The sequence below is a fragment of the Dipodomys merriami genome, unplaced genomic scaffold (genome assembly GCF_024711535.1).
Source record: "Dipodomys merriami isolate MVZ:Mamm:240054 unplaced genomic scaffold, mDipMer1.0.p SCAF_81, whole genome shotgun sequence".
NCBI lineage: Eukaryota > Metazoa > Chordata > Mammalia > Rodentia > Heteromyidae > Dipodomys > Dipodomys merriami.
Window position 1 is genome coordinate 2634251 of NW_027206413.1, and position 24526 is coordinate 2658776.

The 24526-nt window shown below is 44.4% G+C and overlaps 1 protein-coding gene across 1 annotated transcript; it reads right to left on the reverse strand.

Annotated features, from left to right (window-relative positions):
• Positions 1 to 263: 263 nt before the first annotated feature.
• Positions 264 to 23967, reverse strand: LOC138819666 (T-box transcription factor TBX19). Its single transcript, XM_070011156.1, has 8 exons — positions 23557 to 23967; positions 15512 to 15776; positions 14035 to 14169; positions 12303 to 12364; positions 10884 to 10945; positions 8234 to 8422; positions 4508 to 4643; positions 264 to 668 (listed from the first exon to the last, which is right to left on the reverse strand). Exons 1-8 carry the CDS (start codon positions 23751 to 23753, stop codon positions 380 to 382), a joined length of 1335 nt encoding a protein of 444 aa, XP_069867257.1. The 5' UTR covers positions 23754 to 23967; the 3' UTR covers positions 264 to 379.
• Between the last annotated feature and the right edge of the window lie 559 nt (positions 23968 to 24526).

A 24526-nucleotide genomic window follows, 5' to 3' on the forward strand; every position in this document is an offset into this window, starting at 1 on the left:
CCCCAGACAGGAAGCAGCTCCTTACTAGGCGAACTATGAACTCACGTGGCAGGTATCCGTCACCTCCAGAGAAAAGGAAGTGAGGCTTTCCAGATCCACTGGGGGAGGGGGGCGGAGCACGAGGAAGGAACTCAGCCATGATGCAAGCATCACGGCACGTGTCAGCTCAGAGAAATGGGAGTGCCGGGGGACAAGATGGAGAGAGATTGAGTGACATAACTGACATCATCCAAATTCAATCACCTCCCAGAGGACTTCCGGAATAACCCACCTGGCTCCCCAGCCCACAGGATGAAGAGACCCTTCTGTCTAATGCACTGGAATCAGCAGATGGAGGGTGTAGAAGGTTCTCTGCTGATGGAGGCTCTTAGCAACCTGCCTAACTGTCCAGAGATGAGGGGGAATGGCGCCCACCGGAGCCACCCCAACCTGGGAAGGGGTGAGAGGCCACTGCGGTCCAGGTGGAGACGGCGATGCTGGCCAGCGAGGGCTCTCCCAAGACCTCCACCCCGGCCGCAGCGGGAGCCTGGCTGGGGAGCACTGAAGAGGGCGGCGTGGCGGCTGGATTACCCAGGAGGAACGCGCCGGGGGTGCCAGGGTGCACCTCTGGGCCTGAGCCCGCAGGGCCCCCGCCCCCGTTGCTGACGGTCCAGAGGCACGGATAAGGGCTGCAGAGACAGAGGAAGAGGGCAGGTTAGAAGCACCGAGGTGAAGAACTGCCCGACAGGCACCCCGCAGCACCGAGAAGGGCACTGGTGGGAAGCAGGTTTCCAGTCATGGCTGTGTTTTTAAGGAGGGTAGCATGGGTTTCGTGGAATGAGAACCAAGTCAGCTGTCCTGAGACCTGGAGCCTGATGCCAGTTTAAAGCTACCATTCCACTCCTCTGCAGCCTACTTAAAACGAGCGGGGCCATGAGAAGAAGACTAGCGAACCAGGCAGTCTGTGACTAAGACTTCCCTCTGGTCAAGGAAGGAAACGTGGTTTAGTAAAACCAGGATTCTGCGGCCACAAGCCCCGGGTGTGAATCCTAGTGCTACCACTTACTGGCTTCGTGAACCTGGTCAAATTAGCTAAGTCCTCCCAGTCTGAGCTGCTTTCATTCTTTCATGCTTCTTTTATTTTTGCTGTTTTGGTGGATTTCCTGGATTTGAATTTAAATCAAGTCACACCTTGATAGGCAGATGTTCTACCACCTGAACCACACCTCTAGTTCTTTTTTTTGCTTTTACTGTTTTCAGAGAGTGTTGTGTTTTTGCCCAGGACTGGTTTTAGACTGCGATCCTCCTATCTATGAGTCCCACAAAGCTGGGAGGACAGGTGTGTGCCGCACACCCAGGTTTGATGTTCAGATAGAATCTCACTAACTTCTTTTAACTCAGCTTGCCTTTAGCCTTGATTCTCCTGATCTCCACTCACACATGGCTCACAAACAGCCAGGATTATAGGCATAAGCCACCACACCCAACCCAAGTCTCAGCTTCTGAATCTTAAAGAATCAGAGTGAGCCAGACACAGGTGGTTCATGCCTATAATTCTAACTACTCCGAAGGCTGAGATCTGAGGATATCAGTTCAAAACCAGCCCAGGCAGATGAATTTGAGAAACTCTTTAACCACAGCTAACCAGGAAAAGGGCCCAAAGTGGAGGTATGGCTCAAATGGTTGAGAACCAGCCAGCCTGGAGCAGAAAAAAGCTAAGCAAGAGCATGAGGCTCCAAATTCAAGCTCCAGTACCAGCACCAAGAAAATAAAGGACAAGTAAATAAATAAATAAATAAATAAATAAATAAATAAATAAATGAAGTTGTGACTTTATACAACTCAGAAATGTTCTAATAAAGATTAAAAGGTGAGCAGCTTAAAGAGAATAAAAATATTTTCAATAAGCAACAGGTAAGTAGCTCCTAATATATGACACTCAGTGAATGTTCGTTGTTAGGATTAATGCTTGCATTCCTGGTCTTCATCTGCCAGATCTGGACCCTGGTAGAAAGGCTAGGAAGCTGAACCACTTTCTTTAGCCCACGCCTCCTTCCCGCATCCTGACTTAGTCCTTCCTGGCACACAGCCTAGGTATCAGGATTTTATTTCAAGCTTCCCAGGTAGTTGTAATGTGCAGCCAAGTTGGCATGCTAACACAGAGCTCATATGCATGTGAACAAGCCCAACCTTCTAAGCCATCTCCACGTTCTGACCTTTTAAGAGTTTCTCCACTGCTTGATAATCAGCTATCTAATGATACTACTGAACGTGTGCCTTTTTCTTTAACAAAATCCTTATGGAATCAGGATGAGTTGAACATGCCACAGAGGAAACTCTGATTTTCTCTATCTGGTGCCACACCTCAGGCCCTGCAGATATCCTTGACCACAGACTCTCAGCTCTCTGAGACAGGTCAGAATCTCCTAAAGACACTTCGAATTCCCCCTGGGCCAGTGAGTGGGGCAACCTCAGAATAGTTACTCTGAACCCCCCCAGACTAAGGAGTTCGGTTTCTCCGTCAGGAAAGGTTGATTTATTCCTGGTCATGTCTTACGATGTCTTTGAGCGTGTGGATGATTTCTGTAAGTATCTCCTAGAGGACTTGGTACTTGGCTGTTTCATAGTCTCGAGGACCTGCCTGTTCATTCGCTTCCACGCTTCCTACCACAGCCCCAGTCAGTGTCCTTCCCGAATGTCCCTGGCCAACACTGTCCTACAGAAACCAGACGCGAGTCCCATGTGCCAGCCACAGCCCCCAGCTGACAGCGTCCAAGAGCCACATTTAGAAAGGAGAATGGGGAAATATAACTGGTTAATATTTTACAGCGCTGAAAATATTCAAAAATACTATCATCCCAACATACACTGATGTTTTTCAAGTGTTGTTGAGATTTCTAGTCTTCGCTTCGTGCTACGTCTTGGACGTGCGGTGTGTGCATCAGGACTTGCCCATCTCGGTTTGGACTAGCTGTGATTCGGGTCTTCAGGGGTCACGGTGGACACCATAGCTCCAGACACTTATGAGCAGCAGCAGCGGCAAACATCTGGGAGCTTTTTAGAAATGCAGATCTCAGTTGGGCGCTGGTGGCTCAAGTCTGTAACCAGAGCTACTCAGGAGGCTGAGATCTGAAGACCAAGGTTCCAAGCCAGCCCAAGAAGGAAAGTCTGTGAGATTCTCATCTCCAATTAACTACCAGAAAACTGAAGTGGCGCTGTGGCTTAAAGTGGTAGAGTGCTAGCCTTGAGCAAAAGAGCTCAGGGACAGTGCCTAGACCCCAAGTTCAAGCCCTGCAACTGCCACAATAGAAGAAATGCAGACCTTCCTTCTAGCCAGATTCAGATTCTGCATTTGAATTTTCCCAAGATGATGCTGGCATACAAGGTATGAGAGGAACCGCTGTAAGGCAGACATCACATTTTCTTCCTTTTTCTAGTTCTAAAAAATCATATTTATCTGACGCCTGTTCTAGTTCTGTCTTTCAATTGTTAATCCCTTTTTACCATCTCAAAATTCTGCAGATCCATGTTGAACTTAATAGCTGACACTGACACAGAATATTACTGCCTACAAAGCAATTAAATGAATTTTCTCATTTTGATTTTTACCAAAGCCCTACACATTAGATCTTTTATTATTATTATTATTATTATTATTATTATTATTATTATTATTATTATTATTAATGTGTTTATTTTAGTCAGTCATAGGGCTTGAACTCAGGGCCTAGGCATTGTCTGGGAGCTCAAGGCTAGTAGTATTCTACCATTTAAGCCGCAGAGCCACTTCTGGTTTTCTAGTGGTTAATTGCAGATAAGAGTCTCACAGACTTTCCTGATCAGGCTGGCTTCCAACTCTGATCCTCATCTCAGCTCCAGTAGGTAGGATTACAGGAGTGAGCCACTGGACCTTATATTATTTTTTATGTTAGGATAAGAAGATCCAGTAAGACTAAAAAAATTTCCCAAAGTCACAAAACCAATAAGGAGGAGATCTGGGACTCAAAAATCACATCTATCAAACTCCAGGGTTCATTTCTCCATTCCTCTACCATGATGATATTCTGACTTCAAGAAGCCAGAACAAAATTTAAGTCTCTGGTGTGAGATTTATATCACAGGTCCTACACTTAGCACTTTTGCCAGAATTGTTAACCATCATGTGTCCTTTTAGAATGGGGAGCTTGTATGAATATGGATAATCAAAGTTCTTGATTTCTTTGTATAAATTCAAATTTCCCATTGATGTCCCTATAATCAATAAATATCTTATATTAGTTCAAGACAAATGAACCTGGGCCACAGTGGTTTTTTCCCCTTTTAAATATGAAATGCTGTAGCTACAAAAGAAAGAGTAAGTGCTTGCTCTCCACCCCTTTTCCAACTTCAAGATGTCATCCTGTTGTCATATTCACTAACTAGCAGTAGAAGTCAGGACGACAGCTTAGACTGAGCTACTTCAAAAACAATATGCAAAATCTCATTGCTACAATAAAGCTCCATGAGCACATGGCAAGGCTGGTCTTACCTGGGTCCTGGATTGATTGGTCCATTGGTGTGGGGTACAGTCAGGATGCTGGTATGGGGTGTGGAGGATAAGGAAGTCCAGTTGTCTGTTCCTGAGAAAACTTGCAGATTATTGCTTGAGCTTTCTATCAAATTCACTTTGGAGGAATAATAGTAATTAATTCAATTAATGGGACATATAAAATAGTGACCAATGACATTATCCCTGGTTGTGCCACAGGCACAAGAGGTCATTAGTAGCTTCTGAAAGAAATAGAAGAGGAAGGAGCTCAGGTTTTCTGAATACTAACCACACGCTAGTTCTGATTTACAGTCACCACAGCAACAACTTCCTGGGACTCAGAGGGAGAGGATGATTTGCCCTTTGAGACACATATCTAACTCATGATAGCACACTCCCCTTCAAGGATGAACCATTACAGCACCTCCAAGGTCTGCCAGTGTCCAGAAGACATTTGTGAAGTCCAGGACTGTGTTCTCCTCAACCATTCTCTACAAGAGTCTTCTCTCAAGAAAAAAAAATGACAGCATGAACTCACTAATCTAAACAATCTAAATTTAAACAATCTAAAAAGGCTGAATACATACAAGCAGAGAGTAGAACAGGGTGAGAGGAACAGAAACAAGATGAGACCAAAGGACACACAATGTGGGTTTGTAGCTGGGTGCTGGTGGCTCACGCCTGTAATCCTAGCTATTTAGGAGTCTGAGATCTGAGGATCACAGTGCAAAGCCAGCCTGGGCAGGAAAGTCTGTGAGACTCTTATCTCTGAGTAACCACCAGAAAACCGGAAGTGGTAGAGTGCTCACCTTGAGCTGAAGAGCTCAGTGATAGCACCTGTGCCCAGAGTTCAAGCTTCATGACTGACAAAAAAAAGGGGGGGACTGGGAAGGTAGCTCAGTGGTAGAGCACTTGCCTTGCATGCATGAGGCCCTGGGTTTGATTCCTAAGCACCTCATAAGTAGAAAAAGCTGGAAGTGGCGCTGTGGCTCAAGTGGTAGAGAGCTAGGCTTGAGCTGAAGAGCTGACGGACAGCGCCCAGGCCCAGAGTTCAGGCCCTACTACCAACAAAAAATGTTGCATTGTATTGTGGAACTTTACTAAGCGACAACTTCAAGTGCTCCTACCTGGACAAAAATTAAGTAACTGTATGAGAAAATGGATATATTAATTTGCTGGGCCTATGTCAATATGTGTATCATAATATCATGTTGTTTGCCTTAAATATACACTTTGATGGAAGAAGAAAGAAGTGTCTTGTATTTTAAAAAAAATTCTTCCTTATGCATTTGTATCCAAGGCAAGAAAGAAGAAAAAAGAGGGAAGAAATAACAAAGGAAAGAGAGAAAGAGGAGAGAGGGAGAGAGAGAGAAGGAAGGTTCCAATGTCTATTCCTGGTGCTATGGTTTGAATACATTCTTCGTGTGTTAGGAAATGAATCCCCTGTGCCAGTCAATGATGTTGAGAAAGTGAGACCTTTCAGAACCCTCCTGGATGAATAATGCTGCTATTTTTGTACTCGTGGGTTCTTCACAAAAGTTTGAATTTATTAATTTAGCCTCTCTCTCCCGCTCTCTCCTCCACCTCCCCTGCCTCATCCATGAAATGATTACTACTGTGTCAGCCAGAAAGAGATCCCTCATCTAATCCTGTTCTTTACAAATTACCCCAACTCGGGCGTTCTGTGGGAGCAGCACAGATTGAGCCCGGGCCCGGGGTCAGGCTGATTCTTTCCATAATCTAGCCCTTGCCAATCTCTTTAGCTTAGCTTTTGCGTCTCCCAGCTGTTCCCTTGCTCCCAGCGCCCCTTACACGTTCTGGTCCTCATCTGACAACTCAGAGCCTTTCACTTGTTAGTGTCTACTCACAGCACTTCCTCTCCTTGGAAAGCCTGTGTCGCAGCATCTGTCTTTTGCTCCTGTACTCGCTCATCTCTCTCTTTTAACTCATCCTTCCAGGCTCCTGGGTGACCTTCTCTGCCCTGCCAGGAAGATGTAGTTGCTCTTTTTCTTTCATTCCCATAGCATCTTGGTTTGAGTGCTTTATAGATTGCTTCTCAAACTTTAATGTGCTCATAAGTCACCTGGGGATCCTATTAAAATGCAAGCTCTGGTCCAAGAGTAGAGCCCAAGCAAGTTTCCAGGGGATGCTGCAGCTCTGGGAACCATGTTGGAGCACTCACTACATTGCATTATGATCAGTTCTGTGTGTATCTTTGTAACACTGAGCTTCTTCTGGAGAGTCTGTGCTTGAACTGCTTTCCTCTTCCCACTGCCTGAACGAACCTGAGGCCTGGCAGATGCTCGGAAGAGGAGTTACATGTGCAAACCACAGAAAGGATGTGAAACTAGAAGGAAACACTGCTATAGCTTCCAACACCATTAAGCCACATGTCTCCCGTCCTGGCAGCAGCTATTGAGGGTCTCAGAAGTCCCAACCTGTGGGACAGAGGGACAGGAAGCTCTTTGCAAACACAGAGCTTGGAGTGTCACTGAGGAGGGAGGGGGCATCTCCCAGTCCTTGAACTGTATTCACTGGTGGTCTGTTTGCATTGGAAGGACACCTCCATAAAGGTAGGGTATTTTATCCTTTTGTGTACGTTTGTGCTTACAACAGAGCCTGGCCCAAACAAATACATATTTGTTACCTGAATAATTGAATTAAAAAATTAGCCTTTCTTTTCATCTTCTTTTTACATAAACAAACCTCACAGCCAGGCAAGGTCTGGGCTTTCACAAGAAAAAGGAGACAAGACAACAGTCAATGAAGAAAAAGGCTCACTAATAAGAGAGCCAACTTAAAAGAACATTAGGAAACTGGGTTTTGAATGGCTCATGCCCCAGCTACTCAGGAGGCTGAGATCTGAGGACTGAGGTTCGAATCAGCAGGGCAGGAAAGTTTGTGAGACTCCAACCAACCACCCAAAAGCCAGAAGTGCAACTGTGGTTTAACTGAAAAGAGTGTCATCCTTGAGCAAGAAAGCTAAGGGGCAGCACCCGGGCCCTGGGTTCAAGCCCCAGTACTGGCATATACCAAACAAAAGGAAAGAAGAAACAAGAAAAATAAAAGGAAGGAGGGGAGGGGAAGAGAGGTTGAGGGAGTAAAGGGGTAAAGAGGAGAGTGGAGGAAAGGAGAGGAGAAGAAATAGAGAAAAGCGAGAGAGGAGAGGACAAGAAAGGAGAGGAGAAGGGAAATCAGGCTGTAAAAAGATTGAGTTTGCTGATTCCAATTGAATCAGAATCAGGTATGGCCTTAATGGGGTGGGATTCAGCTCCCTAGGGAGCTTCCTAATAATGCTGCAGCCCTGACCCACTAGTCCCTGGACTGAATCATGAATGCAACCTCAGGCAAGATCCATGTAAAAGCAAAGACTGAATTTCAGACCCCACAAATTGCCTTAGATTTTAGAGATCAGCTTGACACTGCTCTGTAAATGAGTACCCTGGAACAAGGCCTCTCACCCCCATTAGAATCTAGCCAACTGGGTGCTCCATGACATAGTAATAGAGCACTAATACCATCATAATCATACCATCAAATACTGGCATATAAAATGACAATACAACAATAAGAGGTGAGATAGATAGATAGATAGATAGATAGATAGATAGATAGATAGATAGATAGATAGATAGAAGAGGTTCCATATACTTCAATAGTGGTTTATCCATTTTTCTTCCTCCCCTCCCCCAGCTCATGCCCAAGGGTTTCACCAGAGCCACACACCTGAGGGAGGGTGGTTTCTATGCATATAGGCAGAAGGGTAGGGAGCCTGCCGGTGTCCTCGGAGACCAGAATAGTGCTCACAGCCGTGGTGGGCATGCGGAGCAGGCAGAGGCAAAGGAGTAGCATACTGGTAATTGGTGTTGCTGGCCGCACACATGCCATCCGGATTGGAGAAGATCCAGCCTCCCACTAGAATAGACAAGAGGAAGACACAGAGGCTCCTACACCAAAACTCAGATGACCAGCTTCTTCTCATGGCTGTTTCTTGTGAATGACACTGATGCTTGTCCCTGTGCAGAAACTACTATACTGCCGCCCTTCCCTTCCCCATGAGCAGGAGACCTGACTTCTCTGAAGATAGGTAACAAGTCCTAGCAGGATAGAAAGTCACTTTTAAATGCTGGGATCCAGCTATGTAAAATACAATCGAATTGTTAACATTAACAGAAGTGCAAAAATTAAGAAGATACTGACGTAGGTAGACACTAGCCAAGGGGGCACCAGGTATACATGTAATAATGGTCTGTAGCTACTAGGGGCTTGGAATGTGGTTACATGGAGTGAAAGGTCTCTGTCCACTCACGGGGAAGATGATGCCTTCCATCACCAACCCACTAATAGACTCCTGAGAGCTCAGGGAAGGGAGAGAGCTAGCTGGTCTTGCGTACCTCAACAGCAAGCACTTTTGCAGGACAATCACAAAAGCCGCAAAAGGTATCATAGGTACTAATGAAGATTTTGAACAGAAGACTCTCCTTCAGGTGAATTCTCGGCACAACTGAGACTTAGAAACGAGGGCTCTGAAACAGGAGTTCTGTTCTCTCTCCAGATCTTAGCAAGCATGACTGCTGGAAATTCAGAGAGGACCAGAGTGTGCTTAGACTAGACTCTGTCACTTGGACCTCTACACTGTTGTAATGGAGCTGGATAATGGAACCTACTACATTGCTTAAATACTTTTGAAATATAAATAAGAGCTGGGAAGGTGTTTCAGTGGTAGAGTGTTGGCCTAGAGTATATGAAGTCCTGGGTTCAATTCCTCAATATCACATAAACAAAAAAAGCTGGAAGTCACACTGTGGCTCATGAGATAGAGTGCTAGCCCTGAGCAAAAGAAGTTCAGGGACAGTGCCCAGGCTCTGAGTTCAAGCCCAGGACTGGCAAAAAAAAAAAAGAAAGAAATATAAATAAGAGGTACATATTACACAGGGTGGGCTCAATCATTCCAGACAAGTCCTCTTGCCATCTTCATTTTCCCACTGCTGTGTAGACACGTGATCCAGGGGGTCCCTGCCTAATGAGGAGGGGGGTCAAAACTGACAGGGCCAAATATATTTACTTAGCGTATCATGGAATGGCTGGTCAAAGGGGCTGTGGCACAAAAACAGTTCTGAGAAAGCTGTCGTTTAATGGGGGAGATTTGCACTTATAGCCTTATCTCCACAGGATGGCACACGTTACTCTGAAGACTATATTACCTGTGCAGCTTCATCCACATCACACAACCTCTCTTCACTGCATTTTCCTCCTTTCACTATTGCAGGATATTTGTGCTACCAGCACCCTCAAGCCCGTGTTTCTTTCTGTAGCTCAAAATGCTTTGTAAGCTTCAACCACCTCGCCATTTCTTTGAGTCTCCTCTGTTATATGTGGCTCTCTAGTTTCTATACATTTATAATGGCATGCACATGTCCTGTTAATCTATCTCTTGTTCGTTTAGATTGTAGACTAAAATGGCAGAAACTTTAGAGGGAAAAGAAAAAAAAACTTAAAACTTCCCTACAGCGATTAATCAAATCAATATTCAAGTATCCCCCAAGACCATTTAGTTTGTGGAGAAGTTTGCCACACATAATGTATAGACCTCAAGAAATCAAGAAATCTGCCAAAGATTTCCACTCGTGAATATTCAGCTGTGGTTCTACATGTGGTCTTAGAGTAAACAAAAGGTTTTCATCGGAGGTCACTTTTTAAAAACCTGTTTACGGGGTGATTTCTGAGGGCTTCTCTGTACAGCTCTCCTTCTACTCCTGGCATAGGAGAGGAATCAAGGTTTAGTGAAAAACTGCATTACTGTAAAACGGCAGCTGGGATCATCTCCAAATTCAGGAAAGTAGCGGAGGACCCACTTTACTTAAGTCACAGTACTGCCCTGGGGCTACTGCTGCAGGCTCAGTGGACTCCCCGACAAGGGAGAGAGCAGAACCCCGTGGAACATTCACTATTGCCTGTGGAATCCCGGATCTCCGAGAGGCCCTCCAGTTGACAAATGCAGACCTTTCCTCACATTTGGGGCCCCAGACTGCTTGAGGTGTTATAACAGTGGCCAGCTCCAACACTAGCAAATGTTAAAGCGGATGCAGAACAGGGACTGGAGAGTCTCAAGGCAGGACACAAGGCCAGAATGCACTTTTGAGCATTCTGTACCTCCTGCCTGAGATTGGAATAAGCCCCTCGAGAAGCCTTGGCACGCTCGCTCTCCCCGTGAGAGTGCTGGCAAGGCATACACATGTCGTGAGAGGCAGGAATAAGTCATGGGTTTTGATTCGGCCTAGGTCTCGTTCAGTCATGCTTGTTTAAAAAAGTAGGTATATTGAGGGAGACACCCCAGAGTGGTCCCTCCACCTCCCACACTCTTGACCCGACTCACAGTGAGAATAGGCAACATGCTGGCTCTCAGCAACAACCTCTGGAATGTCTTTTAGGTGGTTTCTGAAAGAGAAACAGACGGGATAGCCCAGGCTGCAAGTCCCGGATAAAGTACACCCCAAAGCTCTTCCCAGAGCAACACGTTCCTGGGAATAGTATAAAAACATCAAACACCTTTACTCTTCATCTCAAAACTGCAAGTGTTCCCGCATTCTCCTGCCTTCAGGAAAAGAAAATGGGCAACTGTTCTGTGAAGTTAAAATTTTGCTGTTACCTCCATTATCTAGGCCCCAAATGTGAGGAAAGTTCTGCATTTGTCAACCGGAGGGCCTCTCAGAGAGCTGGGATTCCACAGGCAATGTTGAAGAAACAACACCTACCCAGAGATTAAGTTCAAACCAAACTACCACCAAAAAGTTGAAAAAGAAATATTAGACAGCTGTACAAATAGGTGATAATTTTGACATTCAGACAATGAAATCTGAAAATGTCAAAGGGAAGCATATTTGTATTTTAGATATTGTCAAGAAAAAGCAGTAAGTATTGTTACCTTTTATTTATTTATTTTGCCAGTCCTGGGGCTTGAACTCAGGGCCTGGGCTCTGTCCCTGAGCCTCTTTGTACTCAAGGCTAGCACTCTATCACTTGAGCCATAGTGCCATTTCTGGCCTTTTCTGTGTATGTGGTACAGAGAAATCAAACTCAGAGCCGGCCATATGCATTCAGGGCAAGCACTCTACCGCTGAGCCACATTCCCAGCCCACTACTATCTTTTATTTTATCCTAGAATGGGCAGGAAAGATGAAATGGTAAATCACTGGCCCAAAGTGGCCATAATCATTCACTCCCCCAGAATTTCTAACTTCTTTTCTCATACCTAAGAAATATGAACCTCCATTACTCACTTTTTTCTCACTTTTTTAAAGCTAAGAGTAAAGACACACAAATAACTTAAATCCCAGTATGGCACTTAGAAGGCAGAGGTAGGAAGATTTCAAGTTCAAGGCCAGCTAGGGCCACTTAGCAAGACCTTGTCTGATAATACACATGTATACACACACACGTATACACACATTTATTAAAACCATACCGTTCAGAAGCAAATAGGAAAAGATCAACGAATCCCTAAAAAGCTCAATCACAATTTTTTTTTTTGTGGTGGTGCTACATTGAAGAATCTTCAGCGAAACAAGACTGATAAAACCTTACCAGCTAGAAGTTCTCCCCACCCTCTACAATAGGATCAGACAATCATGATTTGGACCAATTTTTGTTGAGTGTTGAACATGGATCTGAATATTGAAAGTGCATTTCTATCAAAAATAATACAAGCATTTCTAGCCTCATTCCTTTCAGGAACTCATAAATCTCACACCTGGAGAACTCAGTCATAAGACATTACTAAAATTCTTCTACTCACCTTTCCTTGGCGTCCAGGAAGGCCTTGGCAAAGGGGTTGTACTTGATTTTGAGAGCTGTTATCTTATGTTTGCAAAAACAAGAAGTGTTAGTGAAATCCAAACACTCATGAACAAATAGAAGCATTTATGCTTACTTGCGAATAATTCTTTTGTCCCCCCATGGTGCATGAACTAGGGGCCTAGTTGCTCTCCTTGAGCTTTTCTGCACAAGGCTAGCAGTCTACTTTGAGTCACAGCGCCACTTCTGGTTTTCTGGTGGTTAATTGTAAATAAGAGTCTCATGAGCTTTCCTGCCCAGGTTGGCTTTGAACTGATCCTCAGATCTCAGCCTCCTGAGTGGCTAGAATTGCAGGTGAGCCACCAGCACCTGATGAAGAATTCTTTTTTATTTCCTCTCTTCCTAGGTTTATTTGCTTACTTCTGTACTAGATCATTATTGAACTGTCCCTAACAAAGGATATTTTACAATGGCATGTGGCAAAAATGAGAAATGATGTATAAAACTAGCAAAGAAAAGGGGGAAGCATTAGAAATGAGGCAGGCCTTGCTGAATCTTCTCTTTTTCATGTTTTCCAAGACGATTTCTGCATATCTTCTAATTTAAGTTCCATTTCTTATCAGTTGGAACACGGTGGAGAGTACAACAGGGTGGCCCTACCTCTCTCTCGGACCATTCAGTTGACCATTATTTCCCAAATTCTTAAATAAGCACCCTTTGGGTCATATTAATGCAAAACACATCATCCCTCCACCCATCAGTACTGTCCCTGTCACTCCCAGCCTTTGCCTGCTTCGTGTCTGATTAGAACCATCCAATACAAATATAGAGATAGAGGCACAGAGACAGAGAAATCCCTTGGGGACAGAATGACCCCCAAACAAACTCATGGACAGGCTAGGCTCTGAATCCTGACAACTCAGTGTTCAAGCTACTAAGTAGGGAAAGGTCTGCCTGGGCTCAGGTGTTAGAAGTGGACAAACTGGTCAAATAGCATCAACACACACACACACACACACACACACACACACACACACACACACACACACACACACACACACACACACACGATGTATACATTTGGATTAATCCCCATAGATTTGCTTCTAGAGCAAGAAAAAAAGGCCCCAGTCAGCCCTGTCCACGCATTCTGCCCTGCTCCTGGACATCCCTGGTTCACTACAGGCCAAGGGTACCTCAGGGACTTAGTGGCAGCAGTGGAACATGGAGGGCTGCCATAGTTCCTATCTTCAGTGGCCTTCAAAGGTCCATTGGGTAAAGCTGGACCCCTGGGTGGTGCTGTTCAGCGTGTAGGCCTGTAGGAAGTCACTGAGAATGTACTCCTGACTGTGACTGTGGGACTCTCCTGTCCCTTCTCACTTTGTTTTCCTCCCTAGTCATGAAGTAAGTGGTTTTGCTTGGCCAGGTGCTCCTTGGGCCCGAAGCAAATGGGGTCACTTGCCTGATCATAAAGTGGAACCTCAAAAACTGTGAGACAAAATGATGACTTCGTGAACTTACTGTGAGGGCAAGTTGAATCATACCAAACTTCCACAAGCAGGCGAGAAAGCAGAGAGCAGCCCCCCCTCGCCCCGCCCCGTGGTTAAACTTCACGAATCCGAGAAACCTTATCTTTCATTCACGCGAGCTCAGGGCGATACAATAAGAGGACCTCTGTCCCTCCTGCCACGCTTTCCCAGGTGACGTTGGTACGCGTGCACACACACACTTACCTCCTCGTTCTGATAGGCGGTCACAGCTATGAACTGAGTTTCGGGGAAGGAGCAGTTCATGACCATTCTGTGCGCCCCGCCAACACGTACTATGTGAATCTGTGGTTCGTACTTATGCAGAGAATTCAGCATTATCTGTGACGTGGGGAATAGAGATAAAAGGAAGCCATATCTATCACTGGTGGTCAGCAAGCCTTTGGTCAGTTCCACCCAGCAAAGCAAATGCTGGGTTGTCTGCGCTTCCATCCTCACTGCTAAGAAATGAATGCAGGCACTTTTTCCCAGAGCTCCCAGTAGTGTATGTTGATATTGACTTTTTTAGGGTCAGGAACAGGTTGCCGGGAAGGGGGCAAGGGAAGAGGGAGAGAGAGAGAGAGGAAGAGAGAGACAGGGAGATTGCTCTTACTCTATGCTCTGCCTAAATCCTATTTTATGTTCTCTTCTTTCTCCTATTTTATCACAATAATGTATACATCAATCCATTTAGGTATGTCTCTTTCCATATGAAGAACCTTAGAAACTCAAAACACTTACAATGACACTTTACTAGAGACTAAAGGGTAAGAAGATCTGACATGTGATGGCTATATATAATCCAGTCTTTATGATTCTTATGAAAGGCTCATTCTGTGAAACCAAGTAGACAATAGCAATTGGCTAATAAAGAACTGGAACCTTGTGGGTAGTGTAAAGCCTGGCTGGCATTATATGTACCTTCTAAACACTAACTCTTCCACTCCCTACCAGCCAAGCTCAGAGAGAACAGAAGTCACAAGACAGCGCAGGCAACAGATAGACCTGACAAATACATAGGCTAAGGAAAATAGTCAAAGCCTTTTCTTCCTGGCCCTGCCTCTAATCCCTCAAATAATTTGTGTTTTTATAAATTAACCAATAACCCAACACAGGGCCTAGTACTTACATCCTACCACAGAACTGAAGAGGGAAAAGCTCCTACCTCATGTTTACTTTAATTGAAGACTTTAAATAAAACCTTCCTTATTTAAGGTTTGTTTGGATTAGTTTTTTTTTCTGAAAAACCAAAGCTGATTCAATATTCTATTGATAATTATCATAATGCCCAAGCAGAGGAAGTAATTATTTCATTTAGGAGGAGCTTTTTATTAAAGTATTTGTCTATTGCCAACATGCCACTTACACCAAAAAAAAAAAAGAGGATACCGACTCACAAAACCATGGTACCCACAGGCCCACTCCCGGGGAGGGGCTGGGTACAAAGCCAACACACAGGACCAACCTGAAAAGAAGCCCTGATTAAGTAAACTACTGCACTCTCACTCTCTTAACATCAGGAAGTCCATTAAAAACTGAAAGCCCCAATTAAGAGCTGTTTATTCCTGTTTACATTTGGACCTCAGGGAATAATTGGCTTCTGTGGGAGAAGAGGCTGGTGAGGACCCCTCTAATTGCCTAAATGCACCCTTGATAGTTCTTGGTGGGTGCGGGGGGCGCCTACCTGCCCGCCTCCGTTCAGCTTGTTGGTCAGCTTCACTCTGCTGAAGGAGATGGGCGCCTTCATCCAGTGCGCCCCGAAGTTGGGCGAGTCGGGGTGGATGTAGACGCAGCTGTGGGAGGAGACCTCGGGCTTGCCCGCGGGCACCCACTCCCCATTCACGTACTTCCAGCGGTGGCTGTCCGTGGGCATGAAGTCCAGCAGGAGGGAGTACATGGCGTTGGGGTCCAGCCCTGAGACACTGACCTTTAGGACCGGAAACATCCGTCTACGAGAAAAGTCGTGAAGTGTCAGGGGCATCCTATGAGGCTAAGAAAATGGAGGGGAAGGGCTGGGTTGAAAGGCCTGGGGGAGACACAAAAGGGGTGACATCGATGGAGATGCATGGCACCCCTAAACTGATTGGTTGAGTGGGATCCCCTTTGTACAACCACTTAAAGATAAGATTTTAAAAAGGAGAAGGAAGGGAGGCCAGAGAGAGAGAAAGAAGAGGGAGGGAGGGAGGGAGGGAGGGAAGGAAGGAAGGAAGGAAGGAAGGAAGGAAGGAAGGAAGGAAGGAAGGAAGGAAGGAAGAGAGGGAGAGAAAGGGAGGAGGGAAGGATAGTTAGAATCACTGAAGGAAGTCGGAGTGTTATCTCCATGTGTCCTCTAAGGGAGGCCCAATAAACAGGGCCCAAATCACCTGCTTCAGTTCCACCGGAGTTTTCTTTACAAATGTGTTTGCGGTTGGGGGCTTGACTTTAAAATGTTGTGCTCCCTCATAAAGCCAAATGACTGATGCAGTCATCGGCCTGAGGAGGACTGGAAGAGGATGCACCTGATCCCACATTCTAGCAGGGCTTTCTTCAGAGAATCCCTCCTTTCACCAAAAATGCCACAAAGCACAACATCCCTGAGTAATGGTGATAGCAGTTACAGCAGACACATGGCTGCATGATAAAATAACCAAGGGGAACTCTTGGCTCGACAAGGGCCAGCTCCTTCCCTCCAGGGCTTCTTAGAGCCTTTAACACACGTGTGTGTACACAGTGGACTTTGAGGGAAAGGTGTGGGATTGTGTCTAGCCTAAACTAACATGACAGGGACCTGTCTTTTCTCTGAGCATCTTGTGGGAATTTGTGTTCAAGGATCACACTTTTTGAGCTACAAAGGTTCATCAAATGACCTTTCTTTCATCTGCTGGAATGAAAATTAAAAAAATCCATCAATGTTTGAAGAAGCTACCCCCCCCTAAAAAAAACTGGCTTCTGATTCTACAGCATGATTGCAGAAGCTACTCTAGTCATTAGCTTCTGATCCTACAGAACTCACAGCCATTACCAGTTGCTTCCTAGGCCGTGAAGACGTCTTTCTTCCAGAAAGGAAGGTAGAGATGTTCCAGACAGGAGAGAGGCAGAGTGATGTCACTATGCTTCTACCTTCCAAAGTCCACTAAGGTGCGCTTGAAGACCAGAGCAGACTGGCCAGATGAAGGACCAGGTCGCAAGGACAATATGCTAATATTTCCAGAGCATGTATTAGGCGCCAGACATTGGACTAGCACTTGACAGGAAATAATTAAGTTCTTCAGACAGCTTTATGAGGATGTCTTAGTGTGTCCAAGAAAAGAAAATTGGTTTAAATGGGCCAGGTCAAGAAAGTGAAGTAAATGCAATTTCTGGAGGGGGGAAGATCTTGGCTGAGAATGGCGTTTCCCATCTCAGATCTCCCTGCACGAGAGGACTTCCCTTTCCTGTTGTTAATGTGATGACCCTTCCCTAAGATGGCGGCCTGTGCAATGTGAATTTGGTCTCCTTTTTCTTTTGCTCCTCCTTCAAAAGAGAAAACAGAAGGATTGTTTTGTATTGGACTACTCTCTCATATGTATTTTAATTGTATGTTTTCTTATTTATTTTAATTATTTTCTTATATATTTTGATGTTTCCATATCATCATTTTCTTATATATTCTAATGTTTCAGAATATTTCAATTATTTTCCTAATATTGGCTACATGTAGACAAGAGAAGACCATTTACAAAGTATCATAAAAGCAAAAGATCATGGAGGGTCATTTTGACATCCAAGAGTCTGGCTTGTTTATAAGAGGTCTCTGTCTTCTGGTGCCATGCTTTTACTAAAGGATTAAAGGATTATTTTATTTTCTAAAAATAACACCTATGTGATATGTGCATACTTGTCACTTTACATGCGAATGTTCAGAAGTATCAGAATATGTTGCACATGCAAATTTTTAAAAAGGACAGAAGCTGGAAGATAAGGTGGTTCCAGTCTTTAATCCTAGCTACTTTGGAAGCAGAGACAAGGGAATCGTGGTTTGAGGTCAGCCTGGACATACAAGTTCATGAGACTCCTCATCACTCAGTGGCTGGGTAGCGTGGTGCATGGCTGTTATCCCTGGAGATGCAGGAAAGCACAAGAAGGAGGGCCACACCTCAGGCCAACTGGACATAAAAGAAGGCAACAAAGAGCAGGGGGCATGGCCCAAATGTTAGCACACCTACCTAGCAACCGTGAGACTCTGAGTTCAATCCCCACGCCACACAAAGTCCTTCCTCCTAGGACTTAAGGTATGTTACGTTTCATTTAAGGCTTGCTTAGGTCTATAAAGGTATTACTGTGCCCATTTTATAGAGGGGCACACAGGGGCTCGAGAAGCACAATGCATGCTTTTCCCCTCCACCTGCTAGCCTTCTTTTTCACTACAGTCAGCAAACTGTTCTCTGTTTACTCTCTTTATTGAGACTTCTAGAAAGCTGATACTTGGGCCACAGTGGAAGGATAGTTTTCCTCAGTTTCCCCAATCTCCACACCTAGTTAAGAGATTTATTTGTTCATGGATGATTTCTTAGTGCCTGTTCCATGCCTCCTCAAACGGAAGGATCAATGGCCAAAAGGGGCTCACAGATCCATGGAGATAACATGCTAACAAGGCAGCCAGGCACTGGGGAGATGGCTGTGGTCCTCAATGTGTCAGATAGTTTGGGACCATAAGAGTGCAAACCAAACCTCTATCCAGACACGAGGATGAGAAGCATCCCGGTGAGATACTACAGGGTGAAGAGCCAAATGAGGCAACCTCAGGTACATCAGCACAGTGACATTGGAGCCAAGGCTTCAATGAGATGCATCAGTCATACAAAATGCCACAGGGGTACACTGAAAGGAAGAGCAAGCACCCCAGTCTGGGGGCTCCAGGAAGCCCGTTCTACTGAGAAGCTGAGAGACAAGCTAGCTCAGGAAACAATGAAGGAACATTACACTTCTCATCCTTACTTCCAGTACGACAGAGTCCTTCTTACGCTCTGAGCTCTATCATGCTAGGTCTCAAAGGGTTCAGCGTGACTTTCCAACCCAGAAGAATACATGCAGTGGCATCTCTTCTTTCATTCTACCTTCAGGGCCATATTTGACGTTTCAAAGAAGCCATGATTGCAGCTACTCAGGAGGCAGAAGTCATGAGGGTCACAAAACCAGCCGGGTCAGAAAGTTATCAAGATGTCTACTTCAACAAATAAACCAGACAGGATGGTTCACATCTACACTCCCAGCTACATAGGAGGTGTAACTAGGAGCATCACAGTCCAGGCCAGCTATTGGTAAAATGTAAGATCCTATCTGAAAAATAACTGGAGCAAAAGGGTGAGGGTGTCACTCAAATGATAGAGCACCTGCCTAGCAGTTGCGGGGCCCCAAGTACCACTAAATAAAACAAAAACATAATCACATGGTCAAAACAAAAGATATCCAGTGTCTCTAGTTATTCAAAAAACACAACAGCGAATTGGCATTGCTTACCCACAAGTATGTCTAGAATAGGAAAAAAAACTAGACAATAACAAGAGTTGATGAGGAGATAGAGAAATTGTACCTCATACTTTGCTGATGGGGATGTTAACGTGACAGGGGTGCCAACTGGTGCAGTCACTTTGCAAAGCAGTCTAGCTGCCTCTCGTCCAATTAAATAAGGCGTTACTACATGAGCCTGCAATCCTCCCCTACTTAGGAATGTATGCAGGAAAGATGAAAAATCCACAGGAAAAAAATGGGCATATAAATGCTTGTAGCATTAATATCCATAATAGCCAAAATGTAGAAAGTCCCAAATATTTGTGTGTTATATCCATACTCAGCCACAAAAACAAATGAATAAACTCTATGACACAGATGAACCTTGAAAGCTTTATGCTAAGTGAAAGCCATCCACAAAGGGTCACATATTATGTGAAGCCATCTGTGTGAAATGACTAGATGATAGGTCTATAGAGACAGAAAATAGATGAGAGGCAAAAGCTTAGGAATATAGGTTCTTTTCTTTGAGGTCATGGAAAATGTTTCTAAAATTAATTGTGGAAAAGGATGCATAACTCTGAATAATAAGACCATTGTGCTGTATTCTTTAAATGGATGAATCATATATTATATGACTCATATAATAACAACACTATTAATAAAAATGAAGCAACTGAAGTATCCTGGAAAGTCATATCTGAAAAATAATAATAGGCCATTGCTTTAGGTTCTTCAGTACTCCATCTGCCAAGAACTTTAGAATTAACCTTAGCTTTGTTTATGCCTTTGGTTTTGAGACAGGTTCTTTGTCTTGGTCTCCCCAGTACAGATATGCATTACCATGCCTGGTTTAGTTGATTTTATTTTATGTTTTGATTACTACAAGAGTAGACTAAGAAATGTCTTGAACTTTTGCATCTCCATTCTGCCAATCAGGAATAAACGAACTGTCTGCCAACTTGCTAAAGGTCCTGGAACTGGACCTAGGCTTGTCTCTCAGCCAGTTCATCTACTGTCACATTTATAAACACGTTCCTCCATCTCCTCACCAAACAATGTTAGTCATCAAGTACACAATAGCCTTTCCAAAGGGATGTGTGTGTGTGTGTGTGTGTGTGTGTGTGTGTGTGTGTATGTGTGTGTGTGTGTGTATACTGAGTGATACACATGGTGCGTGGATGTGGATTAGTTAAAGTGAGCAGGTATAAGACAGCAGTGATGTCAGTTACATGAAAACCAAAGAGGAAAACCAAGAGTAGAAGCTGGGAGGGAAGATTGTCCAGCAGAGGCAGGTAACAGGAGCCCACAAGACCCTCTTAGCTGTAACTGTAAAGTTCAAAGGACACAAATCATGGGCTCCATTTCCCAACCTGGACTTGAGCCCACTGCAGGTGCAAGCTTAATTTTCTCCTCTCCTGCATTCTCCTCAGTAGAAGAAACTCACCAGGTACAAACTCTGTCATTCCCAGCACTTATTCATGATAGCAAAGGGATACACTGGGAAAATCGGAAAATGCTCCAAAGCTCTTAAACCTACTGAAGGCAAATTAAGTAAAAAAAAACATGTAATTGTGTGGGAAGACACATGAAATGCAGCATTTTCCCACTGGATGAATGAACACCTTAACATTAAAGAAAGGAAGTGTTGAGATGTAATCTATTTGCCTCTCTTGTTGGAAATGTCACACACAGCACAAGTCCTCAGCATAAAGGATAGAAATGAAAGGAAATCCAGGCTGGCTGCCTGGAAATCCAGGCTGGCTGCCCTAGAGCTGACTCAAACGAGCAGTATTACAACTGTCACTGTTACATCTAAAATCCATTTAATAAAAGTTTTAAATAAAAAAGACAGGGCAGAAGGAAAGAAGGAGGAGGTAAAGAAAAGAAGTAGGAAGAAGGAAAGGAAGTGAGAGGAAAGAAAGAGCAGAGGTCCCGCTAGGAACCCAGTTTCTGGAGATCATAGGGAATACATTTCCAGAGGAAATCCACTCTACAGAACATCTAATCAGCGTCAGAGACAAGTCTCTCGCTTGCATATATTTATACACATGAAAGATGTCCCCTTGAAAACAAGTCTCAGCTCTTCCTCAGCCCGTCCTATGGGAGCTTAAATTGTGCCATTACGCAGAACAATGAGGCACAAAGGTACAGGATCTCACCCCTGAAATAAGTGAAGAGGTCAGTCAGGAAATGAGAGCGAAAGGGACTGAGCTACATATTCCAATCTACTCCACCAGAAGGGTGACGAGTCTCCCTGGATCCGGTGAGGAGATGGTGAGGAAGGCAGAGGTCTCTGGAAAAAAGAGACTGGGCAGAAGGAAAACCTGAGGGATGGGTCGGGGAGGGAGGGACGGAGAATGAAAGGGGTAAAGAAGAGGTGAAGCAAGAAATCTCTGGGTCAAGAACACAATGTTCTACTAATGTCTTCATCTGAGAAATAAGGAGGTGGAGGGTGATTCTATACTGTCATTCGTTATCGATGACACCAACGTTCTGAGGACGTTTCTCACCTCTTTCTAAAGAGGAAGGGACTTTTCTACCTCCTGAAACGATCTGAACCTGAGGGGTTCAAAGCTCTAAAGAGCCTCAGAAAAAGATTCTAATCACAAAAAGGGGAAGAGCTACAGGACGCATTTGACCACAATCAGACTTCTTGTATAAAAGGTATTTTTCAGATAGGTAATATGAATTCCTTCAAACCTGAATTTTAAACTGTAACTACTGGGTGAAGATTTACTTAGATGAGAAAAGATAAACACTACTCTTAAATGGTAAACGTACATTCAGCTATAAATTATTTCATTGGATCTTATAATGCTTCAGAAATGTTCATGTTGTTGAAACATAGGAACCATATTTTAGTTTGTTTACTGTTTTATTGTAATCTATGGCCACACTGACAGCAAGATAGTTGAAGCTAGGATCTTAAACTACTATCCAAAAGACCAATCCATTAATAGTAAGTTCTTTCTACAAACCATACATAATAAAAATTTGACAATTGTGTCATCAGATCATATAAAAGTCAGTTTTATATTTAAGTCAGTTATATATATATATAAGTTCATAATCTTGCTCCCGGATAACCACAAATGTTTCCAAATGCCCTTACAGTGCAACCTCCCTTTGAAAAGCCTTTCAATATTATGCAAAAGCTCCCAAGTTCATAATTCTCCTAGATGAGAAAAAATCATTTATTTCTTATGCTGTTTTTATTCAAAATTAGAAAGCCAAGACATCAGGAACGGAAGCATTTTGTATAAGGACAGAAGCCTGCCAAAGGTTCAGCAGCCTTCTACTTTTCCCTGTTAGCAAAATTTCTCTCCAGGTGTGCTAAGAGTCCTGTCTGAACTAACCTGGCTGAAAATGCCTGCAGGGGATTTGTACTTTTGTGCCCCTGAGTAGCAAAAGCTACGTGAGTATCACCTGAGCGCATGTGAATGCACAGCCGTGACATTTGATTTCAGAATATTTGCATCTCCTCTGCTAGGCAAAAACATCAGATATTACTCCGACTTTCCATGACCCAAGAAATGCCCACAAAGTTCAGTTTCCTTCAACCCTTAATTCACTGCGGTGACAAAAACAGAAGGAAATGTGTTTAAGGCAGCTTACCATCGCTTCATTCACAATCACTGTTTCACAAGCACACCATCACAAATGAACACTCACCCTCAAACACACACGTGAAAGGAAGCAGTCCCCCAGCCCACCTCTTGGCTCCTCGGTCTCCCACTAATCAAGAATTCTGGCAAGTTTTCTGTGCTTAATAAGTAACCTTCCAACTTCCAGACAGAACTGACTTTTACATGATCTGAATGGAGTAAAGCTCAGGTCTCTGCCAGAGTACATTGCCAAAAATCAATACTGTTGCCTGACATTTGAGTGCATTTCTCCACATATATTCATACATACACAATACATATATATATACGTATATATATATATATATATATATATATATATATATGTCCTACATAAATATATGTAGGACATCAGCTCTTTGTGGTGATTGCCCAGAATCTCTCCATTTACAATGCCTGTGAGGCAGGTGGCTTCCTCTTCCACTCCTCAAGTGATCTCAGAAAAATTAATTAAGTTGGCTGGGGGACAGCCATGTGAGCGAGTTCTCTGAACGTGTCTAAGCGGACAGACCCTGCCACCTCTGGGTGGAGAGCGGCGGCCTCTTCCACATTCAAGGGCCTCTCCTCCCTTGCCTGCCAGCGCCGGCCGGGCCAGTGCAGCAGACAGACTCACCTGCCATTCTTGGTCACAATCATCTCATTAGTGATGTCTTTGAATCTCTGCCAGAGGGGCGCATCCTCCAGGACGATCTGAAGCTGCTTCTCTGTGGGGTCGCCTTTCTCCCTCCCTGCCTGGAGCTCACTTTCCACCACATTGAGCAGACGAGACACAGAACCATCGCTGTTCTTCTGAGGACCTGGATCACTCATGGCTACGGGGCCTCTCAAACTTTGCTGAGAGCCAGTGCTTAACTCACCTCCTTCTAGCGCCTTCCTTCCCTTACTTGCCTGCTTTTCCCACCCAGCTGCACGGTGCCTGGGGGTACTGGAAAAAAGTGCTGGGGCTCTTGCCTGAGCTCTTAGTCTGCCACCCCTGAAAGTCTCCAAATTATACCACCAACCTGTTAAGCTTCAGTTGGGGAGCGGGGTGGAGGGAGGGGAGAGGTAGGGAAGAATAAGCCCTCTCTTAATTACTCATTGGATCAGGTGGGAGCGAGCCTGGCTTTCCCATTGGCTGCCGTGCCTAGAGTAGACGTTTAAGAAGGGTACTCCATCCAAATTATCAGGCTTTTATCTTGTTGTACCTGAAGAGGTCTAATCGGTGTATTGAGTACCATTTTCCCGTTAATTAAAATTATTCCAGGCCCAGACTGCCACACTCAGGCAAATCATGTTTGTGTATAAATCATGGCATATGGCACCTATAGGGAAGGAGCTCCTGGGCAGAATTACGAAACTTGATGGCTGTTCTGATACAGTAGAGAATCTAAATCTCTCCGCTACTCCCCAGCACCCTGGACAGGTTATTGAGGCTTTAGAAAGACAGTTGGCAGGTTTGGAAGGTCAAAGGCACAGTGCCAAGAAACAAGACTATTGTACCAGGGAGCAAAAAATAAAAAAGGATGCTCAGTGTGCCACACTCAAGGGTCTGAGTTCAGGAAAAGGAAAGAGGAAAGGACCTCTTCCACCCAGAGGAATCGCTT